Consider the following 22392-nt stretch of genomic DNA (forward strand, 5'->3'; position numbering starts at 1 on the left):
AGGGCCCTCTGCCGCGCTGTCTGGAGACCACTACTCACTCTGTCCCAGACTCAGTCTTCCTCTGATCCTGACCTGAGAGCTCATATTTTACCTCCGGTCATCAACATGTGATTCGCCAAAGTCAATACTTGAACAAAATGTGAAATAAGAAGAAAAAAAATAGAAGGTATTTCGTCAAAAGGGACGTGATGAATACAAGAGCCGCCCCAATGATTCAGCACTTGAACACGAAGATAGATAGAAGAGCAGTTCTCCAACCTCCACATGCAACGCTGAAGCCATTGAACACGATTTTTTTGTCTTCCTCAGACTCGGCCTCTTCTGTGCTGATGTAACAATGTAATGAATAAACCGATGAATAATTAATCGCCTCTGCAATTGCCGCTGAAAGATTAAGTGGTATGTTTTCTCATAATCAAGATGCTCGGCCGAATTACAGGCAAACAACCCTACAGCGCGCACACACACACACACACACACACACACACAGACACACACACACACACACACACACACACACTGCAGATGCCCGCACACGTGCACACGTGCAACGCAACACAAGTGCGGCTCCACACACAGGTCAAAGGGCAGCTAAAGCAACTGGAGCACAACAGCCCGTCTCCATCTCCCGCGGACTGGATGGATTATTCTCTCTCTTCTCTGCCTCTCTCTCTCCCTCTCCCTCTGCCTTCATCTCTAGACGACCGACACCTCCACCACCCTCATTTCTTTTTCGTTTTCCTGTAAATGAGAGCCGAAGTCCACATCATCTTCATTTGCCCCCATGTGGCTTTTCCGCTCTGTATGATTTAATTGGCTCGGACAGAGGAGTGTTCATGTAGAAATGTAAAAATTACCATTGCGGTCTCAAATTTGGCCAAATTTAAAAGCGTGTCGAGATTTGCCGGTGATTTCTGACGTTTTTGAAAAGCTTCTGATTGCTCCTACACCCTCGTAAATTCTTTTTGAAGCAGCTGTTTTCCAGCTGACATCCAATAATTCGGCATATTTGCTTTTCGGGTTTTGCAGCCCCCTGCCATCGAGCGTTTGCCAAGAGGGGAGCGAGTGATCAATCAATGGACCGGCTCAACATACAAAAAAAACGCCCCTGTCGAGCTCTCACATCTGCGGCAAATCAATATCTCATATTTTCATGCAGATGCACAGGGGAGATGGGAGAGAGAGAGATGTCTCCGGCCTCCTGACATTGTTCCTATCCATCCCCCCCCCGACAGTTAAGATGATGTGATTGCATTGTCAGCCTTCTGAGTCTGCTGGTGCTCTTGTGCTCTTAGTTGGAGGCAGGATGGGAGAAGCAGGATGGAGAAACGGTGTTTCTGGGCACAGACGTGACATACATTTTTCAGTAGTTTGAGGCTGCATATTTTAGAAGTTGCGAGCTTAGTGTCAACCCACCAGTGGATAGCCTACTTTGGTGAAAGGCTGGTATATTGCATCATATTTTTCTAACTGTTGTTTTTTTTTGTACGAGCATCATGCCAACACACACACACACACACAGACACATGCACATACAGTGTACGCTGCAACATTAATCCCCATCAGGTCAAAAATCTTGAAGACACGAACCGATATTGGGAATGTGCCCGAGGTCAAGTCCTCATCAAAGTCAATCCAATTTCCTGCAACTCTGGGGGGGGGGGGGAGTGACGACTTGGCCCCCACGTTGCCGTGGCAGCCAACAGCCCCTTCTCTGCATATGATCAGTCTGTTGCCATAGCAGCCCCGTGGAGCTTTAACTGCCAGTCCGTCTAGCAGAGAAGACGAGTGAACCAGCGGTGCCCCCATCCGGAGAGGCCTGCACGTCTTCATCTGTTGCCATGGCGCCATAATAGCGTTCCGGATAGACTTGGCGTGGCAGGGAGTCGGTTCCTTTACTTTCCGACACATTATATCGAGCCGAGCTCGCCTGTGTTCGCCGCTCGCAACATGGTGAGCAGACAAAGGGAGCCGAAGGGGGAGAAGGTAGATGTCAAGATCGTGTATCTATATTGAGATCTGGAGCGGCGCTGCACTTGGATGTGCGGCGCGCTCATCGGGTACTAATTAGGAGCTACACAGTGACGGTGGGTGTTAGCGAGATATGCTTGACAAGGCAACCTGGAGTGGACTCTGCAGCCGACTCATTTTCTATTAGAATGAAGCGGTGTTAGTGTGTGTGTGTGTGTGTGTGTGTGCATTTGCAATGGTGATTTACTGAGCATATTCAAACGTGTGCAAGCAACAAGGAAGTCAGAGATCCAAGCGTTTTTGCATATTCCCACTTTACAGCAACAATTATCACTGTGAAAATAACGTGAGAGTGCAAAAAGATTTGAACTCTATCACCTGAATCTGCAGCCGCCCCCCTCACCTGCACAGAACTGTATCACCAGTTGTTCAATCGGCTGAGCTACAACTTGTGCTTTGGTTCAGTTCCACTACTCTCATAGAGTCATGGCTGCTGTGTGCAGTGAAAAAATACATAATCCACATAGTCAGCACCAAACAGAAGAGAGAGCCAAGTTGGTAACGGAGTATTACTTTGCCAAATATCCCGAAAACCTTGAGAAAATGAAGCTAAATTAACAAAACATGCATTTGCACTGGGAAAATATTGCACGTAGACTTACAATGTGGATGATTAATGCTTTACCAAAGACAGGATGATAGGAGAGCCACACAATCCGTATTTTAATTAGAGATGGACAAAGCTTTCAAGGTACATTACATAATCCGGTCGAGACAGGTGTGAAATGTATGTTGTGATGTGGCGCTTTACAAATACAATTGAATTGAATTGAATTGAATTGAATAACTGTTCGCCTTGGGATGAGGGGTGTAGATCTTCGTCTCCCTCATCTCGTCACTGTGATGTACTGTCCACTGTTCACGCTCTCTGCCACGGATCCAGAGCCAGATTCGGAGGACTTGCCGGGCCTGCGCCCTGTGGTGAGATGATGGCAGTGCTGGGACCTCATCCAGAATCACTCCCACCATTTGCTAATCTGACAGTCAGGGCAAAGGGAGTAAGTGAGTCATGTTGGGCTCCTCTGACCCCGTCACAGACCAACTGTTGCTGCTGCTGCGGCGGCTGCTGCTGCTGCCTTCTCCGTCAGAGAAGACAGGCGAGAAGCAGCATCTTTGCATTTCCAAAGGATGTCTGATGAGCTTCTTCCTTCAGCTCTGCCAACGGGGGGATGTGTTTCAGAGGTTTGGATGAAGTGAGCAAACCAGTGTTCACTCTCCTGGCGTGTGCGCTTGTATCATGGCAGGAACCGCCATATTTCGAGACCCATATCTCCGTTTCTGCAGACCTCACCTTGGTGGAGGGGAAGACGGTAGTTCGGCACAGAGCTGGTCTTTCATCAGATACCCGCTTGATACCGTGAAAATGGGATACGCTTGTTTCACGGACAGACAACCTTTGGTTCTTTTAACCAAGGCATAAGCTGGTCATTTACCTAAAAGGTTATTATCACAACCATAATAACGTGTCCCAAGACCCATTTGAACACAAAAGACGGACGTAGCTAAATGTTTTAGTGTCTAAACCTAACCAGACATTCACCACAGTTGAGACCAGACCAGACGACAATTATATCTGATATTATATCTGATATTTATGTTTTTTATTTGTCGGCTTTGATGATAAGAGGATGAACAGCAGGACTAAGGTTTGCCTCCGCCCACAGTTGACATGACGCACGACGAGGGCAAAAGTTCAGCTCTCGCGCCGTCTCCTGCTTTCTCTGACAACGAGACGTGAGAGGAGAGAAATGCACATGAGAACAAAAAATGAATCCACGTCCTCTGTTTCGGCCCATGAGCACGCTTCGACCACCCCGGGGGGTCCGTGGAAAATTCTCGACGTTTTTTCTCGCCGTCAATCTGATTCTCGTTCTGCATCCACAATCCGTCCGTCATTAGAACCCCGCGGGGATGAACTCCGACACATCCTCCCATCCAACGTACGCGTCAGCTATCTGTTCTCGTCATGTCAGGCTTTTTAGAGGCCGGTCGGTCGGTCGGTCGGTCGGTCCTCGGGCCACTCTGTCTCCAGGCATTCATTTTCCTCCAATCTTAAGGGCTCCTCTCCTCCGCTCCTCAGTCGGTAGCGTGTCTTCAGCGAGGAGAGCGGCCGTTCAAATTTGAACCCCTCCGAGCAAATCCGTCACCGCTGGACGAGCCGCACCGAGCGCAAGTGACGGAACCCTGAAGATGAGAGCGATAAGGCTGCACCGGCAGCACTGATCGCCTTGACTGGACGGCGAAGTGCAAAACGTTTTGCTTGTTCGATGCGTTTGCAGTGGAGGCCGCGAGACGCTGACGGTCAGGGTCGCAATTCGCTGTTGACGGAATGAGCCGATTGATCCGTCCGCCCTTGTGTCAAACCGACGGGCTCGTGGCCCGCCGCCTAACGGGCTCCTCTTGGCGGTCGGCCTCTCGGCAAAACAACTGTGCATTGTCTGAACACGCGCAGGTTCTTTGTAAACTCGCTTGTTGACTGGAGCCTGCGATGCCTCAGTAATGCACAACGGGAACATGACAGCGACCTTCATTTCAGTGACAGCCTCAGCTCGGCGGAGATTATAGGTGCAGGACGGGGGAACAGACTCGCTTGCGTTCGGTTTTTTTCGCTGCGGGGAAAAATTTTCGGCGCTGCCTTCCAAAAAGTACCCGGGGGGGGGGGAACATTTCAATCACCGTGCAGCACCTGAAACAATTCGAGCTGTTCTGGATTTACTGGAGTGTCGACATCCATCCCCCCCCCCCCCCCCCCCCCCCGTGATGCCGTCAGTGCTATTGTGACAACGCTGCAGGGAAAATGACAAAAAGATTTCAATCTAGTGTCAAAGTTTTCAAAGTGTCGGGTTGAAATAAGATGCACAGACTAAAGTATAAAGCAGTCAGGAGAATAAATATTGATAATATATGATACAGAAATGTCACAAACTAATGAGTAAACAACATTGGGGAGTATATATTGCCAGTGTCTATCGCAAAACTATGGCAAGTGCACATTGACGGTTCATCTGTGACAGCTATCCGGAGCATTTTCCGTGAGGAAATAATTGATTTTTTTTTTTTTTTAAATAGACCGAGCATCCATTGTTTTAGTGGATAGTTGACGATGCACAAAGATGCTACGCGCATCGAAACAAAGCCAAGGGCAGAGCACCGAAGCAACTGCCAAGCTCGGCCCTGCCTGTGTCGATAACGTGGTCGAAGCAGCAGGAGTCCTCGGTCAATGCGCGTCCTGCCGCGCTCCGCCGCTCGCCGCACGTACGTTTCCAGAGACGGAGGAAAGTGATGAGTAGGCGCTGTCGCCGGACGGTTCGGTCTCCTGCCGGTGGACACCAGCCTTTGTAGTTGTGTTTCCTTCTCCCACTCGTGCTCTGCCCAGCAGCAGAAGGCGATAGTGGCAGAGCGCGCGTGGTACGTCTGAGTGATTTGTACACAACATGTTCTGCCGCCTCTGCTCATGATGTTGGGAGGCTTCTTTTTTTTTTTGGCAGTGGACTATATTTACTATAATGAGCAGTGCTGTGACGGAGCGGGCTTCTTTTTTTGGGGCCTTTGTTTCCAGGAAAATGTGATGATGAGGTTTTTCACCGAGGCCAGATACTTGGGGGGTTGTAATTGTTGACCTCGTTACTATTTGACGTAGCAAAAACACACTTTCATCACCTTAAGCAACCCACAGTGATCTCACCCACTGGTTTGTGAACGGCCATTTTGAAGCCTTGCCTTCAGTCTTTTGGCCAGCGCCATCACGGTTTGTTGAAACCAGAAGTAACCATATTTGGAGGAGCGGGGAGCCCACCCACTCGTAACCATTGCCGTCGCCCTCTGCTGGTCAGCTGAGAGAATACAGGTTTTAGGCACTTGCGCATTGGCTTCGCTTTACAGACCTCTTGGCCACGTCCATTTTCATACACGGTCTGTGAGTGAGACGCGAGTCTACAGCCACGTTCGCTGCTCTACGCGGCAGTACTTTTTAGCTAAATGCTAACATGTCATCGTGCTAACATGCTCACAATTACAACAAATTGTGAATGTACAGCTGGGACCTCCGGGTATCTCATCACTGGTATTTTGTAATAACACAAAGTATTGGACAGGTTGAATTTGAATTAGACTCTTCCAATTTATAATTTGACGTGATAGATAGATATACGTCAGTCCGAATCGATGAAAAGCTTTGGGTCACCTGCAGAAAATCCTTCAATTATCTCTGGTCCATTGTACCAATTGGAACTCGCTCTTTACTGGTCAGCCGACCGTGAATAGTAAAGAAAAAAAAAAAGGAACGGCCGAAGTACAATTAATTGAAAATGCTGGTGCCAGCATAAAAAGAGCCATTTTTTATCTCCCCCACACCTGTTCTTAGATCTCTGCGTGGTCCTGTTTAATATTAAAATTGAAAATTATAATGTAACATTTTTCTCTGTAGCACTATGGCTTTGCTCCACAGCACTTCCCCATCTTGCTCATTGAATATTAATGAGGTTTTTTCTTTTTTTACCAAGGACCAAATCAAAAAAAATGTTTTTACACCGTACGTCAGCAACATTTTTGCATTAGCTGTGCTGCAAGTCAAAGCTGCTATAATCAATAGTTTTCTATTAACAATGGATCAAATGGCACGATATTTTAAAAGGGGTCACTTGTCATTAAAACCCAGCAGCGCATTCATCACCTGACTCGTCTCCCTGCCGTTCTGCAAAGCTTTTGCTTTGTTTTCTTGGCTGCAGCCTGAAGCTGCTGTGGCTCCGTCTCACGGACTGTCATCGCTCACTGTACAGATGCAGCTCAGATAAACACGCGGCTTGTTTCTGGCCAAGCACCAGACGGCAGACGGACGAGGTTAGCAACAAGCCGGGGGAACATATAGTGGAGCATTAGAGAGGCCAGATATTTCCCCCTGGAGATGGCGCAGCAATGACGGAGGACGAGTGAATACTGGACGTACTTTCATCAGGTGGCCAGAAACTCGACTCCAAATAAAAGAGATAATTGTAGCGTTTCTGCCGGATGTGGCAAAACAAAACAAAAAAACAATTAATATGAAAAATTGAGGCTGACATTATTTCCGCCCTATAATGTTCTTTGCGAAGTACATTGTATCTCTGCTGGAATAAAAATGTCCTCCGTAAGTTCTGCTTTTTTGCTCTTTGATCAAAACTTTTCTCCGCAGCTTTTCTTTGTGTCTCTTCCTGACAATTATCGTTATTAATACAGAAGGTCAATGAGAGAACAGCGTGTGTGTCAGCGACGACTACAGCCCTTTTCTTTATGAGAAACATGAGAATAACACATTGCTGCCAGTGAGGTCTGAATCATACTTCGCTATGATCGCTTTTTTTAAGGGGTTTGTGTTGAAAAAAAGAGTCTCAATGGGTCAAATGTTGTTTAGGAATTCGACTTGCTAATCAAGATAACACAAGAATATGTTGTTGCTTAATTCGCGGCCCTCAGATGAGCTTCTCCAGTGCACGCTTGGACAGCTGGGATGTTAAACTGTCCTTCCAGCAAGTAAAGGTTAATACGCCAGATTACACAGATGAGCCCGAGCCCCCGCGAAAGCCTAATGTAATTCATGGGTACATGTTGATTAAAACATTAGCACATGAAAACGATGAATGACCTCAAAGATGATCTAGATGAAAGCGGTCAAAAGTGGCTGCGTTAGGTCGACCGCCAAGATGAAACCATTCTGATTTGGAGACAAAAAAAGGAGAGTTTTGCCGATAATCACAATGTTTGGCTGTCACATTTACACAGTCAAAGTCCAAATTATATAATTATTGTACGTCTCTCCCTTCCAGCGGTTATGTTGATAATTTTCTGATGTTTTCCCACTCTTGGCGACTCAGTGGAGCCTTTCAACACGATTAACTACCTCTATTCAGGAGTTTGCTTGTTGGTCTCCCGTCGCACCATCCAGCCTCCACAATCACCGGGTGGTCACACAAGAGTGGAGCTGTGACAAAAAAAAGATAAACTGGCCACATTGTCCTGAAACCCGCTGGAACCCGCTAGGACTGGGCTGGAAATGATGGACGACTTCTTTCGCCGTAGCCTGGATGTTTCTAAGACACTGTGTTCTGTTTTTTTTCCTCCAGACTAGTTTACATTTCTTCTTCCCAACCTGTTTGCTGGGGAACAATGGGATGGATGAATATGCAGCTTTTGCATTCCTCCATTAATCAAGCGGTGCTTTTTTTTTTTTAAGGCTGTTGAGCAAAAACCGAGAAGTGTGAAAACAGTCGGCCCCTTCTTCTGCCGAATCCTCTCGACACGGTGACGTATATGTGAAGGTCACAGAGCCTCGTGCGGCCAATGCCCAGACTCCGCATTCCTTCCGCCTGGTTCACCTGCTCAGGTAATATTGTGTGACTGCTGCCGTAGCCATGGCGATGAACACCTACAGTTGCCCTCGACCCCGGGCTGATTAGCATGCATGGATGGGGCCCGAGCCCTTCCCCTGATTGGTCCTGTCAGCTCCTGGCATGGGCTCTTGCTTACCCCTGCAGAAGGCCCAGCTGGCTCTTTGCCCGCCCCCCCCCCCCTCTCCCATCATGTTCACGCCTGCTGTATTCCACATGACTGGACTCGTCCTCCAGGACCCGGAGCCCCAATGCTCCTCTACAGCGAACGCCAGAGTGTCTCACACATGATGGCAGTCTCTCTATGTGCTTGTCACAAATGTTGCAGGCGGCAAGATTTTGACATTGCCATGAAAAAACGGACATATTCTCAAGTCCCCCCCCATCTGGTCTGTCAGGGTGAGCTCTCTGCATTATTTCACCCTTACTGTATCTGCTGCCTTTTTGCAAGTCACACCTTTTTGAGGAGGCGACTTACAAACGTGTCAAAAAATCTGATGTACAATCCCGTCAGCCGTCACTTTTGCCCTCCCGGCGCGATTCTCCGCTTGCCTCTGTCCCAGCCCTCCCGCCCAGATAAAAAGGATAACCTCTTCTGAAGGTGTTCGTTCGTTCGTGAGGCATTATAAAACGGTTGCCATGGATACCCACTCTGAACAGGCTCCGCCGAACAGGCGGCAGCGACGAGAGGGGGGGAAATGACAGATGCAATATTTCACATTTCAAAAAAAATTAAATAATAAATGTCGTCAGCACAAAAAAAAGCGAATGGGGCTCGTTGTGTTGGCAACGCAAAAAAGATCAAGACCCTCTATAAATAGGCCCGCGAGGCGGCTTGTTGTGGTCAGTCACAGGCCGCGTTCGAGGAGCCGCGTGCTTCTTGCTCCACACAGAGGTGGGGTTGAATGGTGTTTTTCCACCTCATTTGGTGTTTGTTGTTTCTCCCTGAAGAGATGACCTATATTATCTAGGATGGGAGATCAAAGAAGGCTTCCTCACTGTGATCCCATGAAGCTTGCATCTTACACACACACACACACACACACACACACACTGCGAGGATCAGCCCCCATTGCACAACTGCATGGCCGCACTGCAAAATGCGGCCATGAAGCTAAACAGCGGAAAAACTGATGCACGATCCTGCAGTTTAGGGGGAGAACGGAGCTTCTTCGGTGTTGCGGGCTGTAATTACTGTCTCCTCTTGAGATCATGCACGACTCTCCGCTCGCAGCTGTTTATTACCCGCTGCCACTGTCATACTCACAGAGAGTTGTGCTCGCAAGAAAGAGCTCGTTTTTACAATTTGTGCTTTTAGGAAAAACTTTGGCACAACTCACTTGTAGTCTGAGTTCCCCTTCCCAGGCCTGTCTTCATTTCACCGCCATACTTTACCCACGGATTCCCATTAGTGTCACGGCTGATGATACGTGAGCTAATGCTGCGTGGCCTCGATTCACGTTCGGCTCCTCGGTTGACCGTATTCATCAGCCATTTATATACTGTGCGGAAATGAAACAAGGTCGCAGGTGGGAACCGGATACCTGCTGTGAGCAAGTGTTCGCCCCGCTGCTCTCCCCTCCCACCCTCTCATGTCCTGATCCTCTGTCCTCGGCAACACAACCGCCGGTCCCACTGCCTGCTGCAACATTGTCGTCTCGATCCATCTCCCATAGAGCGCAGTGTCGTGGCTGCCGAACACAGGAAACGGATGGACCAGGCATGCCCCGTACGTCTCCGTGACCTGCACGCATCTCATTAGCCCCGCAAGCCAGAAACTGCAGATGGACCCTGGTGGTCGTTCGTCAAATAGTGGGTCTTCTTCTCCCCACAGCGCCCGGCGGACAACGGTGCAGATGATGGTGGACACGCTGGGGTGATTTATGGGGGAGGTTCCATTCCTTTCTACCGTCTGAGTCTCGACTGCGAGAGATAATGAACGCGTTGTAGCTTCAGTCTAAATGCGAAGGTCAAGAGACAGATTGATGTATTTGGATTCAATTATTAGTGATTGTATTTCAGCACATAACAATACCATGTGTTTTAACAGTCATTATGTCTCCCTCACCCTGTTTGGTTCTCCGGCGGCATCTGCACTGATTAACATATAAGGATGCTGCCGCTTGTTAGCGTGATCCTTTTGGGAATTCCGGGGAGTTTTAATGGTTATTCATGTTATAAAAGTGAAAAACCAACAACATGGGTATTGTACCTATTGTACTACACCAAAATGTATATCTTTCATGTCATCAACAAATCCCATTAAAAGACCAAAACCAAAAATGAATTGATCGAAATAAGCGAGTTCTGTGTTAATGTTAATGTTAATGTTAATGTTTACACATCCGTGTTTGGGTGGCCGTTGCATCGGGTGACATGTTTTTTTCGAGCACTCAAATGAGTTATCAATCCGCTGCTGGAAATAGACGTCAACAAATGCACAACCCTTTTTTTTGCAATGTTTGCTGAAAACAACAGCTGTTTTAGAAAAATGAATGAACCTTTTTGTCAAATAATATTCCCCCCCGATTTCCGCGGGACTTGGATATAGGGAAAACACACCAACATAAAGATATGGAATGATTCCAGGCTTGTACTCTAAGCATCGGTTGCACCTCTATCCTGGTTGTTGTAAGTATAACTGTTGACCTATCAAACCTCTCTAACGCTCTCAGCTACTGTGTCTTGGTTTTCCACGGCCCTCGGAAGGGAGCACAGCTTCTCCTTTTTCTGTTTTTTTTTTTTTATCTCTGCAGCTATAGAAGCCCTGTGACTCCTGCAGCAACCAAGGCAGTAATGATGACAACGTTTTCCTGGAGGGAGTTGATCCCTCGCTGAGCCCATATTCCAAGTTTCCACACTTCCAATTAGCCCCGCAAAGTCCAGGCTTATGAAATGAAATGAACCCCCCCCCCCGCCCCCCTCCCCCACAGCTCCTGGCGCTGCGTCAGATAGATCCCGTTGCTGTTACCCAGGGTTTTACTGAAGGAAATAATATATCTGACGAGCAAAGCCATGAGGACAAAGGGGAATAGTCTTCCTCTGTGCTGTGGCCGTGCAGATACAGTAAGAGAGATTTCAGGAGATTTCAGGAGGAGATCCACTGGAACTATTTTCGACTCCACAGTATAGCCCATGTGAGCCCTATACTGCGGTTCACTGTCTCCTGGGCCCCCGAGCCGTATCAGAAAAATGGTAAAAAGGAGCAGATCCGACACCGTTTGAATAGAACTGCGTGTAGGAGATACTGTACATTACTCACAAGCGGACAGGGTGGGCGAGGGTTGTCTTAAATAACTGACGAATGTGGTATTATATATGGAAAGAATTGAATCAGATGGATTACTGCTGCAGAGTATGAAAGCCCCTCCCGAAGATGAAACCTTACAGGAGAGAGTAACAAAAGCTCAGTCTCTCTTTTGTCCTTTCTTTCTCGGAGACAGTGAAGAAACCCACTGAACCCGTAGCTCATCAACATGCCGTAGGTGAGTTCATTCACCCGGGGATGTCTCTGTGAGATATTGTTAAGCATCCATCCATCCGTCCATCGTCTATCGCTCTATCCATTTAAGGGTCGTGGGGGGGGGCTAGAGGCGGGGTACAGGACAGGTCGCCAGCCTATCGCAGGGGCACATACAGAGACGGACAACCATTCACTCTCACATTCACACCTACGGTCAATTTATAGTCTCCAATGAACCTGACCCCATTCTGCATGTGTTTGGACTGTGGGAGGAAGCCGGAGAACCCGGAGAGAAGCCACGCATACACGGGGAGAACATTCCATCTCCACACAGAAAGGCCCTGGTTGGTTTGAGCCCAGAACCTTCTTGCTGTGAGGCGAAAGTGCTAACCACCACACCACCGTGCAGCCCCTTTTGTTAAGCGTATGAGGTCAATTTAATAGGGATGGATAGAAAGTCCGAAATAAAGTAGTCTTTCAGCTGTAGGTCATGGAAATCATACGTCCCCCATAACTGTTAGCCAATAACCGGAATATAGCCCTACGTCGTGTAAAGATGAATGAATTTCTCCTCCTTAATGACTCAAGCGGAACAGGGCCCTGGCAAGCCTTTGGCACCGGTGCACATTAGCCACTGTCAACAAAGATCCATTGGAGCGAGCTCACAGTGCGAGTCCCAGACCTTCGTGAAAACCCGACTTGGTTTTAAAATGCAGCAGGAAGTAGGACATGTGGCAGAGGGAAAGTTGTTCAATCAATCTGAGTGTGTGGGTGGCTACTCAGACTGATTGCTGATTGGAATCGAGAGTTGTTGGGGAGGAAGTCTTGGATATGGGAGATAGTAATGGGGGGAACGATGTGCCGATGACGATGTGTGTGACGTGAAAACGAGAGTTTCTTGAGTTTCTTATCCGGGTGAGATAACGGTATAAGAGCACTTCTATCTGTGCCCTTGCGAGAATGACACCAACTCCCCAACATTATCATCATGCATTATACTTCAGTCAATGATTCCGTTAGAATATCTGCTGTCTCTTTCTCTCTTGTATATCTTGGAAAAGCATGTTTGTTGGAACATTTGTTCACAGTGACAGCGTTCTGAGACACGCTAAGCCTCCGTCAGAAGCTCAGAAACATCTGTTGTGTCACTCTATCGTCCTATATTGCTACAAGCTTATAGACCTGTGCTGAAAGCTGCTCCAGACCTCCAGACCTCCAGACCTCCGCTGCACCACGGATTAAAGACATCAGCTTTACAGAAAAACCCTGCTGGATTATTTCCACACGTCCGTGCATACCCTGACTCCGACTGCAGCAATGCATGCAGGAGTTTTCTGTCTCCCCTTCCCCTTCTAATTTATGCCGTAAACAAAAACACATTTCTGGGTCACAAATTCGCAGTCAACTCTCTGGAGCATCGCAGCACAAGAGCTTTTTGTTATTCACGCGCCCCCTCTGCCCGTGAAGCTGCTGCCTCTGTGTCTCCAGTCCACCACATCACTGGAACACATCTGGACACTGTCATATTTCATTTTGTTAAACGCGGAGACGCAGCATACCAGCAATTATAGAGATGTAACCCAAGGGAGAGATGTAGCGAGAGGAAGGGGGGCATGATGCAAGAGATGAATTGGCTTCGTATGCTATATGAAATGTTGCATGCATTGTTTTGTTATGGGCATATAGTATAAATGCCATTTGTCATCGTTGGCATGAAAATTCCCTGTGTTAACAAAATGCAGATTATAGTCAAATATAATTCAGTACTATTACTGATAATTTCTGTGTCCACACGGGTATGAAAATATATGGGGGGGGGAAACGAATCTGCAAGTGTTTGGAGTATAACATGGACAATATGATAAATGTCCTGATCAGCCCTCGTTTTTTTTTTTCTTCTTCACGTTGCCCAATAATCATCACCACCAGCCAATGGAGATGCTCTTGGCCCCGCCCCTGCCGGTCTGACGAGAATCCGCGTTCGACTGGAAACCGCTCTTCCAGCGGAGGCACCCGAAGTGGCGCACCACGACCCGCGGAGCTGAGCGACAGCAGCGCGCAGCCCTTGGATGGAGACGCTCCATCGTCCAGACGCAATTTCTGGTAAGAGACGCGCTGTTATTTCTCCCCCCCCGTGTCTTTATTTTTTAACTGTAGGATACCACCAGCGTCAGTTCCTCCTCCTGCTCCCCCCCCCCCCCCCCCTTCCAGCCGAACCCAGCCGAGCTTCTTTTTGTGCATCCGATTCATCGCAGACTCCAAAAAAACAAAAAAAACCCAGGCTGTGCGTCGAAGTAACACGAGCTTCGAGAAGTCTTCATGGTTCTGTGACAGATTGATCATTATTCTTGTTTATGTGTTATTTGTGATCTTGAGTTGTGATGTCAGGGAGGACTTGGAGCATTACGCACACGCAGTCCGTTTACTTTTATCTGTGCGATTTCGCTGCAATTGTACAGGAGATCTCTGTGTTTACCAAACACATCCGGGCGTCTTATATGTAATATGTGTCAGGGACAGTAAAAAAAAAAGAAAGAAAAAGAAATAGTGAATTTGGGAACATGTAACGCATCACCATGAGATAAACTTTTTGATGACTGCACGTTGATTTTTTGGATTCTCTCTTCTAAAATAAGTTATCAGCAAATGAGAGGACCTTGTTTCGTCATGCCACAGCCAGGGCCTGTAAGTATTACAGCTCTGAGTTGTATTGTGTTAACAGATGAAGAGCATGGGCTTCGTCAGGCCGCGGACGAGGTGCGGAGGTTTGTCATCTGTGTGCGACACCCGCGAGCCCAGAATATACGCGCGCTGTTTGGCTTCGTGTTGGAGCGACGTGCGTCGCCGCGGCTCCTGGACATTTGTCAGGACACCTCTAGCAGCTCCACGGGCAGCTCGTGTTCTGCTTCACGCCCCCCCTCCTCCCCCTTTCTCCTTTTCTCCCCCCCCTCCCTGCAGAAGTGAAACAGATGCGCTGTAGTGTCAACAGTCGATTACTCACGCAACATTGCGCGAAAAATGACGCGCCCCCCGCAGCTTGGATGGACCGAGCGCTAAAAAAACCCCAAAACGCTCCCCTCCCGCCAGACGTGCCTGCTCTTTTTTTTTCGGCAGCTTCCTGTTCAGCACCGCAGACAGAGACACGGGCCGACTCGTCGTCCGCACCCACTCCACGATCCACGCCGCCGCCGCCCGCCCTTCTCTTCCCAAAACGTGGAGAGAGACGGAGAGAGGTTCCGCCCACGCGTTATCAGTTTTTAGCGCAGGTTGACGCGCGCTCACCCGGGAGGCAGTTGAGTGGTTATTGGATGTGATATACGCGCGCACACGCGCGCACACACACACACACACACACACACACTCACATACACACACACACACACACACACACACACACACACACACACAGATAGATCGTCGCTATTATAACCGCAGCTGAGCACCGGTGTGCTGTTTGCTGAAGCTCTCGGTGCACAGCTCCGTGTTCTGCTTTCCGTGGGAACTGCTCACTTGGACCATGAAGGGTTTTCAAAGTCGTCGCCCCCCCCCCCCCCCAAGACCATCATTATTTTTGACTGAGAGCAACCTCTGAAACTGTCTTATTAATTGCTGCCCTGACAGGAGTTTGTGGAATAATTTATTCATGAACCTGAGCCCTAAGTCACACACACTTAGGCGTGATTAGTCAAATTGAATAACCCATATATATATATATATATATATATATATATATATATATATATATATATATGCCAGCACAATCAAGCTGGAGCCTGTCTTAATTAATCAGCCTCATCTTTTGATTATTATTCACCACGTGGCGGAAACTCATGAGTGCCGTGTCTGCAATCAGGACAAGTGTCGGTGGCTTCATTGCCCTTTGGACCACAGCTTCTCCTATAGCGTGCGAGCAGGTGACTGGTGCGTGCTGTATAATCAGAAAACCGCGGCAGAGGAGATTGTGTTTGTGTGTAAACAAGTGGCTAATAGTTCATATTTGCCTTCGTGCAGGCGTGCTGCATCATGTGCAGGATGCTTTCATCCCGAAGGGTTGATGGTGGAGTGGATTTGGGTGGAAAGCGGGAGGGGAGAGCGTTGGAGAATCGGTGGGAGAAAAGGAGGAGGCAAGGGGGGGGGGGAGAGTCAAGGAAGCAAAGAGTGAGGTGGAGAGATACATGCCCACTGGCCTCCTGTCTGGACACATTACATTTTCATAGGCTGATATAGCACCGGCACAAGCCGAATATAGATAAATAGCAGTCCTTGTTCTCTGCTGTCAACTTGGGTATCCGTCTCCGTTTCGCTTACATCATCGTATAGATTCTGCTGCGGAAGATGGATGTTGTGTGTCGGTTTATTGTCCATCTGATGACTAATATTGCATCTGCCTTCAGCTGGGTGTTTGCACAACCTGTGGGCTTATCTCGGTTGCAGGGCAGGATTAACCCACTCGTGGGTCCTGGGGGGCAGAAATGAGCCATAGGCACCTTTTAAGTCCCCCCCTCCCCTCTTCTTCAAACCGATTTTGCATCAAAGGCCAATCAATATTCTTAAACTGGCAAATTGTAGCTTCAAATGTTATGCATTTCTCTGTAACATTGAACATTAATGGCTTTAAAAAAAAGCCACAGGATAGTAAAGAAAAAAACATCTTTAGTTATTTTTACTTAACATTTTATAAAGGGTGTCATTTGTGTGGATTTGACTGACAATGACCAAAGGCCCGATCGACTTTAATCCAAATTCTGTTTCAAAATTTCGCTTATCGCTGATATTAAATGAGATAATATTTATTCCAACTTATTGCTGACCACTTTATACATATGAAATACAGAAATCCCAAACTCGTCCAATTCTGGTTAAACGTGTACTTTTATGTTGGACTCCATCACTCATGAAGCTAATAGTAATAGTTTATTTTTGGGCCTTTAAAGGTGTAAAAAACTAGATGTTCACACTTTAAACCCCTTAACATTAATAATAATGTGCTTCAGTGGCGCATATCACAAAGCAAATTAATCATAATAGAGCAAAGTGCTTGTCACAGAGAGAACCAGGGGGCTTTGTGGTCCCGAGGGGGTTAGTTGCCGGCTTTGCCTGGCGGGTAATCCAGCCTTGTATGTATAATAAATCTGGATTACTTGTGTAATCTGTTCGTGAAATCAACATTTGCTCTGGGGCTGTTTCTATATGCCTACACTGTCTGCGTTGCCATGTATATCGTTAACGCTCGATGCCTTCTCTTATCTCGTGTCCCGCCAGGTTGAGTGACAAGCCTGCTGTCCCATCGCCGCCATGATAGCCACGGGCGGCCTGCTGCGCATGAACAGGCGCCAGGATTCCCTCCGCTCCAAGAACCGAGCGGAGAACAAGCGGAAGCGGAAATCCAAAAAGAAGAAGAAGAACGACGTGGTGGTGGTGAAGGGGAAGCTCAACCTGTGCTCCCCGGCCGGTTTCGTGGCAGCCGTTGGAGTTATGGTTCTCATGGTGGGGATTTCCATGGCCGTGCTGGGCTACTGGCCCAGCAAGAACCAGCACGAGTACCAGGAGCGCCGCCGGACAGGAGTGTACCACACCAACAGGATGGGCTACTCCAAGAGTCCACCTGTTCCCTCAAACTCGACCCGTGAGAAGTCTCCCACCGGCCAGACAAACCCAAACAACCAGAGCCATGCCAACAACAGCGCCCCCAACCCCTCCCCCAACTGTGGCTTCCTGTGTGACTTCCTGGATAATTACCTGTACTCAGACAATCTGAAAGTCTTTGGCCCGCTGGTGATGGGAATCGGCATTTTCCTCTTCATCTGCGCCAATGCCGTCCTCCACGAAAACCGAGACAAGAAAACCAAAGTCATCAACCTGAGGGATATCTACTCCACGGTGATAGATCTGCACAGCATACGCTCGAAGGAGTACACGCCCCTCAACGGTTTGGTGAACTACACTCAGTCGAGGAGTGCCGAGGCCCCGTCGGGCTCCTTGCCTGCCAGTGGGCTGCTCACCCGCAGCTCCTGGCCCTCCACCGGGATCAGTTTCCCGAGCGAGTTTGGCGGTGACGAGGTGTTTCGACGGCAGTCTTTGGCCAGCAGGCCTCGGAGCTGGTCCAGAGATGTCCAGACCTTCACAGACACTGTCTACAGCATCTACAAAGACTACAGCAATAGCAGCAAGCAGGCGCCAGAGACCCGGCAGTGGGAGACCACCTCCATCGTCACCTCCTCTGTGAACGCTTTCACCCTCCCTGTGATCAAACTGAATAACTGTGAGGTGGAGGAGTCTGAGAGGGCGGGGGCAGAGGGACACTCTGGCGAGGGGGTCGTTATCGAGGCCGCTGCTGAGAACGTGAGCGAGGAGGCACAGGCCGGCAGCAGCCGGACTGGGGAGAGGGACGCCACGGTGCGGGACGCCTCGACGACACATCAACCCCCACCCCATCATAGCCATGAGGACACAGACACAGCTGACCAGCAGGGGACGCCGCAGGCTCAGCCTCAACCACAGTGGACCCAGCTGTTTCCTCCATCACCTGTTGCCAGGGCGATGGGTTCGCGGCTGTCGCTCAACTCCCTCACGGATCAGCCCCGGTCTGCGCGGCGCTGCAGCCTGTCTGTGTCTGTGGGTAGTCAAGGCGACAGAGGCAGGCGCTTCAGCTGCCCCCGCCTGGAGCGCTCCAACAGTAAGGGCTACATCAAACTGACCGCTCTGGGGGGCGAGTCCTTCGAAGCCCCCGACACTGACACTTCTTTAGTGGACACTGAACAGGAAGTAGCAGCGGACTCAGTAGCTGCTGCAGCAGCAGCGGAGGAAGAAGCTCAGGGAGAGGACGACCTGGTGACACCCGGCACCTCTGCAGAATACTAGACGTTTCCTTCTTTTTCTTCTTTTTGCTGATGAGCCTCTTGAAACTCTTTGATGTCTTGTTCTTTGCTCCTCTCGGGTTGCTGACATGGAGCCGGCCATGTCAGAGGAAAGGACATTTGGAGAGAAAGCAGCTAAGGACTATTGAAACATAGCCATGGACACTGAAGAGCAAGGTTCTTTACAAGTACCACATCCACTACTCAATATTCAGATGTAAATTTTCTATTTTTTTCAATGTAGCAAGAGCAATACTAAAGACTTGTAAGGAGATTTAGTAAAGATTTAGAAAAGAAGAAAAATCTAATCTGATGAGTTTTGACCTTTCTTTTTTTTTATAACAGTAGGGCGAAACATTGTAGCTTGTAGAATTTGCCAAAACTGTCGCGGAGACCTGCCGTCCGACATGTTGTACTGTAGCATCAACACCTGCCGCAAGAAAAAAGGAACTAGTCTAGAAATTTATTTCTCTACATTGTTGTGTGAATATCACGTGAATAAGTGGACTGAATTGAATCTCAGGTAGACGTTTGGTTTAGGATCAGGGCCTTGAGGACAAGGTCTTCCCTATTATGTGCACACATGTTTATATGAGACATCCATGGTTGAATAAACTTGACTGTAACACCTCCCGTCGGCTCGATGAAGGGTGTCCTTGTCTGCGATTTGCAAATTGCTCTGTTTCCTTCCGAATGGTTTTGCCTGGGTTCATTTAAGGAAAAATGTAAAGAGTGAAAATGTAGAACAAGTCGGACCGAGCGCGATCAAGCTCGGGGCAAACCAACAGATATAGATTTTTGTTTTCCCTGCACTTCAGCAGCTCTATCTGCAGTGGAATCGACGTTACATTAGCTGTGCTAACTGAGCTGAGGCCAGTAATTTATAAGACACCTTTTGCAGCGGTCTTTTTAATAACTGGCTTTATACTGTGAGATGCTATGAGAAATTAGCAGAGGCCGTTATCTGCTCATTCAGATGGGTGACAAATTAAAGGGAGACTCAAGTTTTAATGATGCTAGAGGGTGAAACGCTGTAAAAAAACACGTTGATCCAAATGTTCCCATATGTCTTTAAAGGCTGTAGCATGCTCTGCATATCATGTTCATACTCCTCAATAACCTCTTCAGTGAGCCCTATAACCTCTGGGGAAGCATCTGAATATATTAGACTCATTTATGCCACATAGATTTTTTTTTTTTACCTTAAAGAGCAACTCATCTGATCAAGTATCCTTGTGAGAGTTCAACTGTGGCTACGAAAAGCTGAAGTGGTTACAGCTTATCGGTGGAGGAATGTAGTTTCATCCTTTAATGCATATTTCCAGGCTATATTATTGTCATTTTTTAAATCTATTTCTGTCTTTTACTTCAGTGTTTGTTTGACATCTAGTTATGTACTCTAGTACTCCCGCTGACATAAATTGGGTTAACAAATCACCACAAACACCTGTCAGTATAACAATGCAATTCAACACGCACCACAACCCCCCAGCCTCCAAAATGATCATAAAATTGAATCAATGCCGCCCGCCCGGAGGAAAATTAATCAAAAAACTGAACATGATAACCTTCACAAAGGTGGGATTTATTACAGTGCTTGCTGCATTAAGACTGCACTCATTTTAGCTCACTCTATACAGCAGCCTTGTTAATAGCTGAAATTAGCGGCACCTCGACAATTCTGCACCATTAAAATGCTGTTTGTACGTCGATAGAAAAAGAAATATCCCAGTGCTATAATAACAATATAACTCAGGGATCATTGTTCTGCAAAATGAGGAAGATTTCTGATACTTTGAAGTCTACTTCAACGAGAGTACCTACATAGTTTTACTTCAGTAAAACGTCATACTGAAATATTTACAGCACGTCTAAATATTTCTGTAATAAACACGAAGCATACGGCACATCAACACCACCTACAAGTTCAGGATTGTCCTCGGTTTGCAGAAAGGAATGTAACGTGGCCATCTAGTGGTCATGTGACACACAGATGTATTTATTTATTTGAGAAAAACAAAAGTTTTAAGCCCGCCTACTGCTCTTCCCGCAAGCTGCCGCCAGGTGGCGCTGGGAGAGTGCCGGTTGGCTTGTTAAGCGTGGGGCGTGCACGGTTCGTTCTTTTATGCGCCGTTTCGGAGGCGGGAGGGGCGGGGTCAACTCGCTCCGCCGCCGCCGCCGCCGCGAAGGTTTGCCAAAGCGAGCGCTCACAGGTGTCCGGTCCTTTTCCAACTCAGACGAGCCCCGCGTCGGGATTCCCGGTGCCCCGGTGTGTGTGTGTGTCTGTGTGTGCGACACGCAGTGGTCTCAGCTGGTGCTCCAGGAAGTTTCCGTGTCCCCGCATCGCAAGAACTCAGGTGAAGTGTCCGGTGTTGCGTTTCATGCGAGTCGTTGTCTCGGCGACAGTGAATTAAGTGTGTTTCGCAGAGTTTGGGGAACAAATATATGTGTGTGTGTGTGTGTGTGTGTGTGTGTGTGTGTGTGAGTGTGAGTGTGTGTGTGTGTGTGTGAGTGTGAGTGTGTGTGTGTGTGAGTGTGAGTGTGTGTGTGTGTATATATAACATCTGGCGGGGACATTTCCAGAGTGTGACACATAATGTTTCCACCCTCAGTTTTTTTTCTTCTTTTTTTTTAAAGAAGTTTAATTTATCGTTTGTCTTTCTGTTGCAACCGCCGGGCTTCCCAACTCACTGCGACCCTGCTGCTCCCTGGTGACTGGACATGTGCACTGGTGAGTACCAGCGTCCATTCACACATGAGGGGAAGTTAGTTTGACACGCGAAAGTACACACCGACAGACAGACACACCGACAGACAGACACACAGACACACAGACAGACAGACACACAGACAGACAGACACACAGACACACAGACAGACACACAGACACACAGACAGACAGACACACAGACAGACAGACACACACAGACAGACACACACACACACAGACAGACAGACAGACAGACAGACAGACAGACACAGACAGACAGACACACACACACACACACACACACACACACAGACAGACAGACAGACAGACAGACCAACAGACACACAGACACACAGACAGACACAGACAGACAGACACAGACAGACAGACACACACACACACACACACACACACAGACAGACAGACAGACAGACAGACAGACAGACACAAACACACAGACAGACAGACACAGACAGACAGACACAGACAGACAGACAGGTGAAGGAACGAATTGTCTGACACTATAATAGTCGTAGCCTCTCACATTAGGGACTCCGGGGGTCAAACAAAAGGTCAAAGTGGCACTAAGAGTTGATAGAGGTGATCACAACTCTTGCATTGCCCTACAGAGTAATGCACAAATATACATATAAAATATATATTATAACAAATAATATATATTCAATCCTCATTGTTTCTCTGTAACACTTTGGTTTCAGGGCCTTTGAATGTGCTGACCGTGTTGTCGTGGTGATGACATGCCTATTCTCTCTCTAGATCAGCATTTTTCTGTGGCTGTTTCTTAACTCAATTCTTTCCATGACTGCTGAGCAAGCACTGAGCACTGGTTTTCCTTGACGCGCACACACACACACACACACACACACACCTGAGCAAAAGTCTGCTGCGGGCAGTTCGGAAATGGGAAGTGCTCGCAGCATGTGTTTCCGCTTAGACGGCCGCCCGCAA

At 48.0% G+C, this 22392-nt stretch overlaps 2 protein-coding genes across 12 annotated transcripts in view; both read left to right on the forward strand.

The window, feature by feature from the left end:
* Positions 1 to 11390: 11390 nt before the first annotated feature.
* On the forward strand, positions 11391 to 19346 carry LOC118311601 (transmembrane protein 200C). The gene is made up of 3 exons (XM_035635624.2): positions 11391 to 11878; positions 13786 to 13959; positions 17119 to 19346. The coding sequence occupies exon 3, from the start codon at positions 17152 to 17154 to the stop codon at positions 18715 to 18717; it is 1566 nt and encodes a 521-aa protein (XP_035491517.2). The 5' UTR covers positions 11391 to 11878; positions 13786 to 13959; positions 17119 to 17151; the 3' UTR covers positions 18718 to 19346.
* A 1504-nt stretch (positions 19347 to 20850) lies between these two features.
* Positions 20851 to 22392, forward strand: part of epb41l3b (erythrocyte membrane protein band 4.1-like 3b) — a 45165-nt gene continuing 43623 nt past the window's right edge. For 3 of the 11 annotated variants that reach the window (XM_047331879.1, XM_047331877.1, XM_047331878.1), the window contains exon 1: positions 20856 to 21070. The gene's annotated coding sequence lies outside the window, so the exon portion shown is untranslated. Of the gene's footprint in view, positions 21071 to 21295; positions 21445 to 22392 lie in introns of those variants that run through there. The other 8 variants (XM_047331875.1, XM_047331876.1, XM_047331870.1 and 5 more) reach the window with 7 other exon arrangements.

The sequence above is a fragment of the Scophthalmus maximus genome, chromosome 5 (assembly GCF_022379125.1).
Source record: "Scophthalmus maximus strain ysfricsl-2021 chromosome 5, ASM2237912v1, whole genome shotgun sequence".
Taxonomy (NCBI): Eukaryota; Metazoa; Chordata; class Actinopteri; order Pleuronectiformes; family Scophthalmidae; genus Scophthalmus; species Scophthalmus maximus.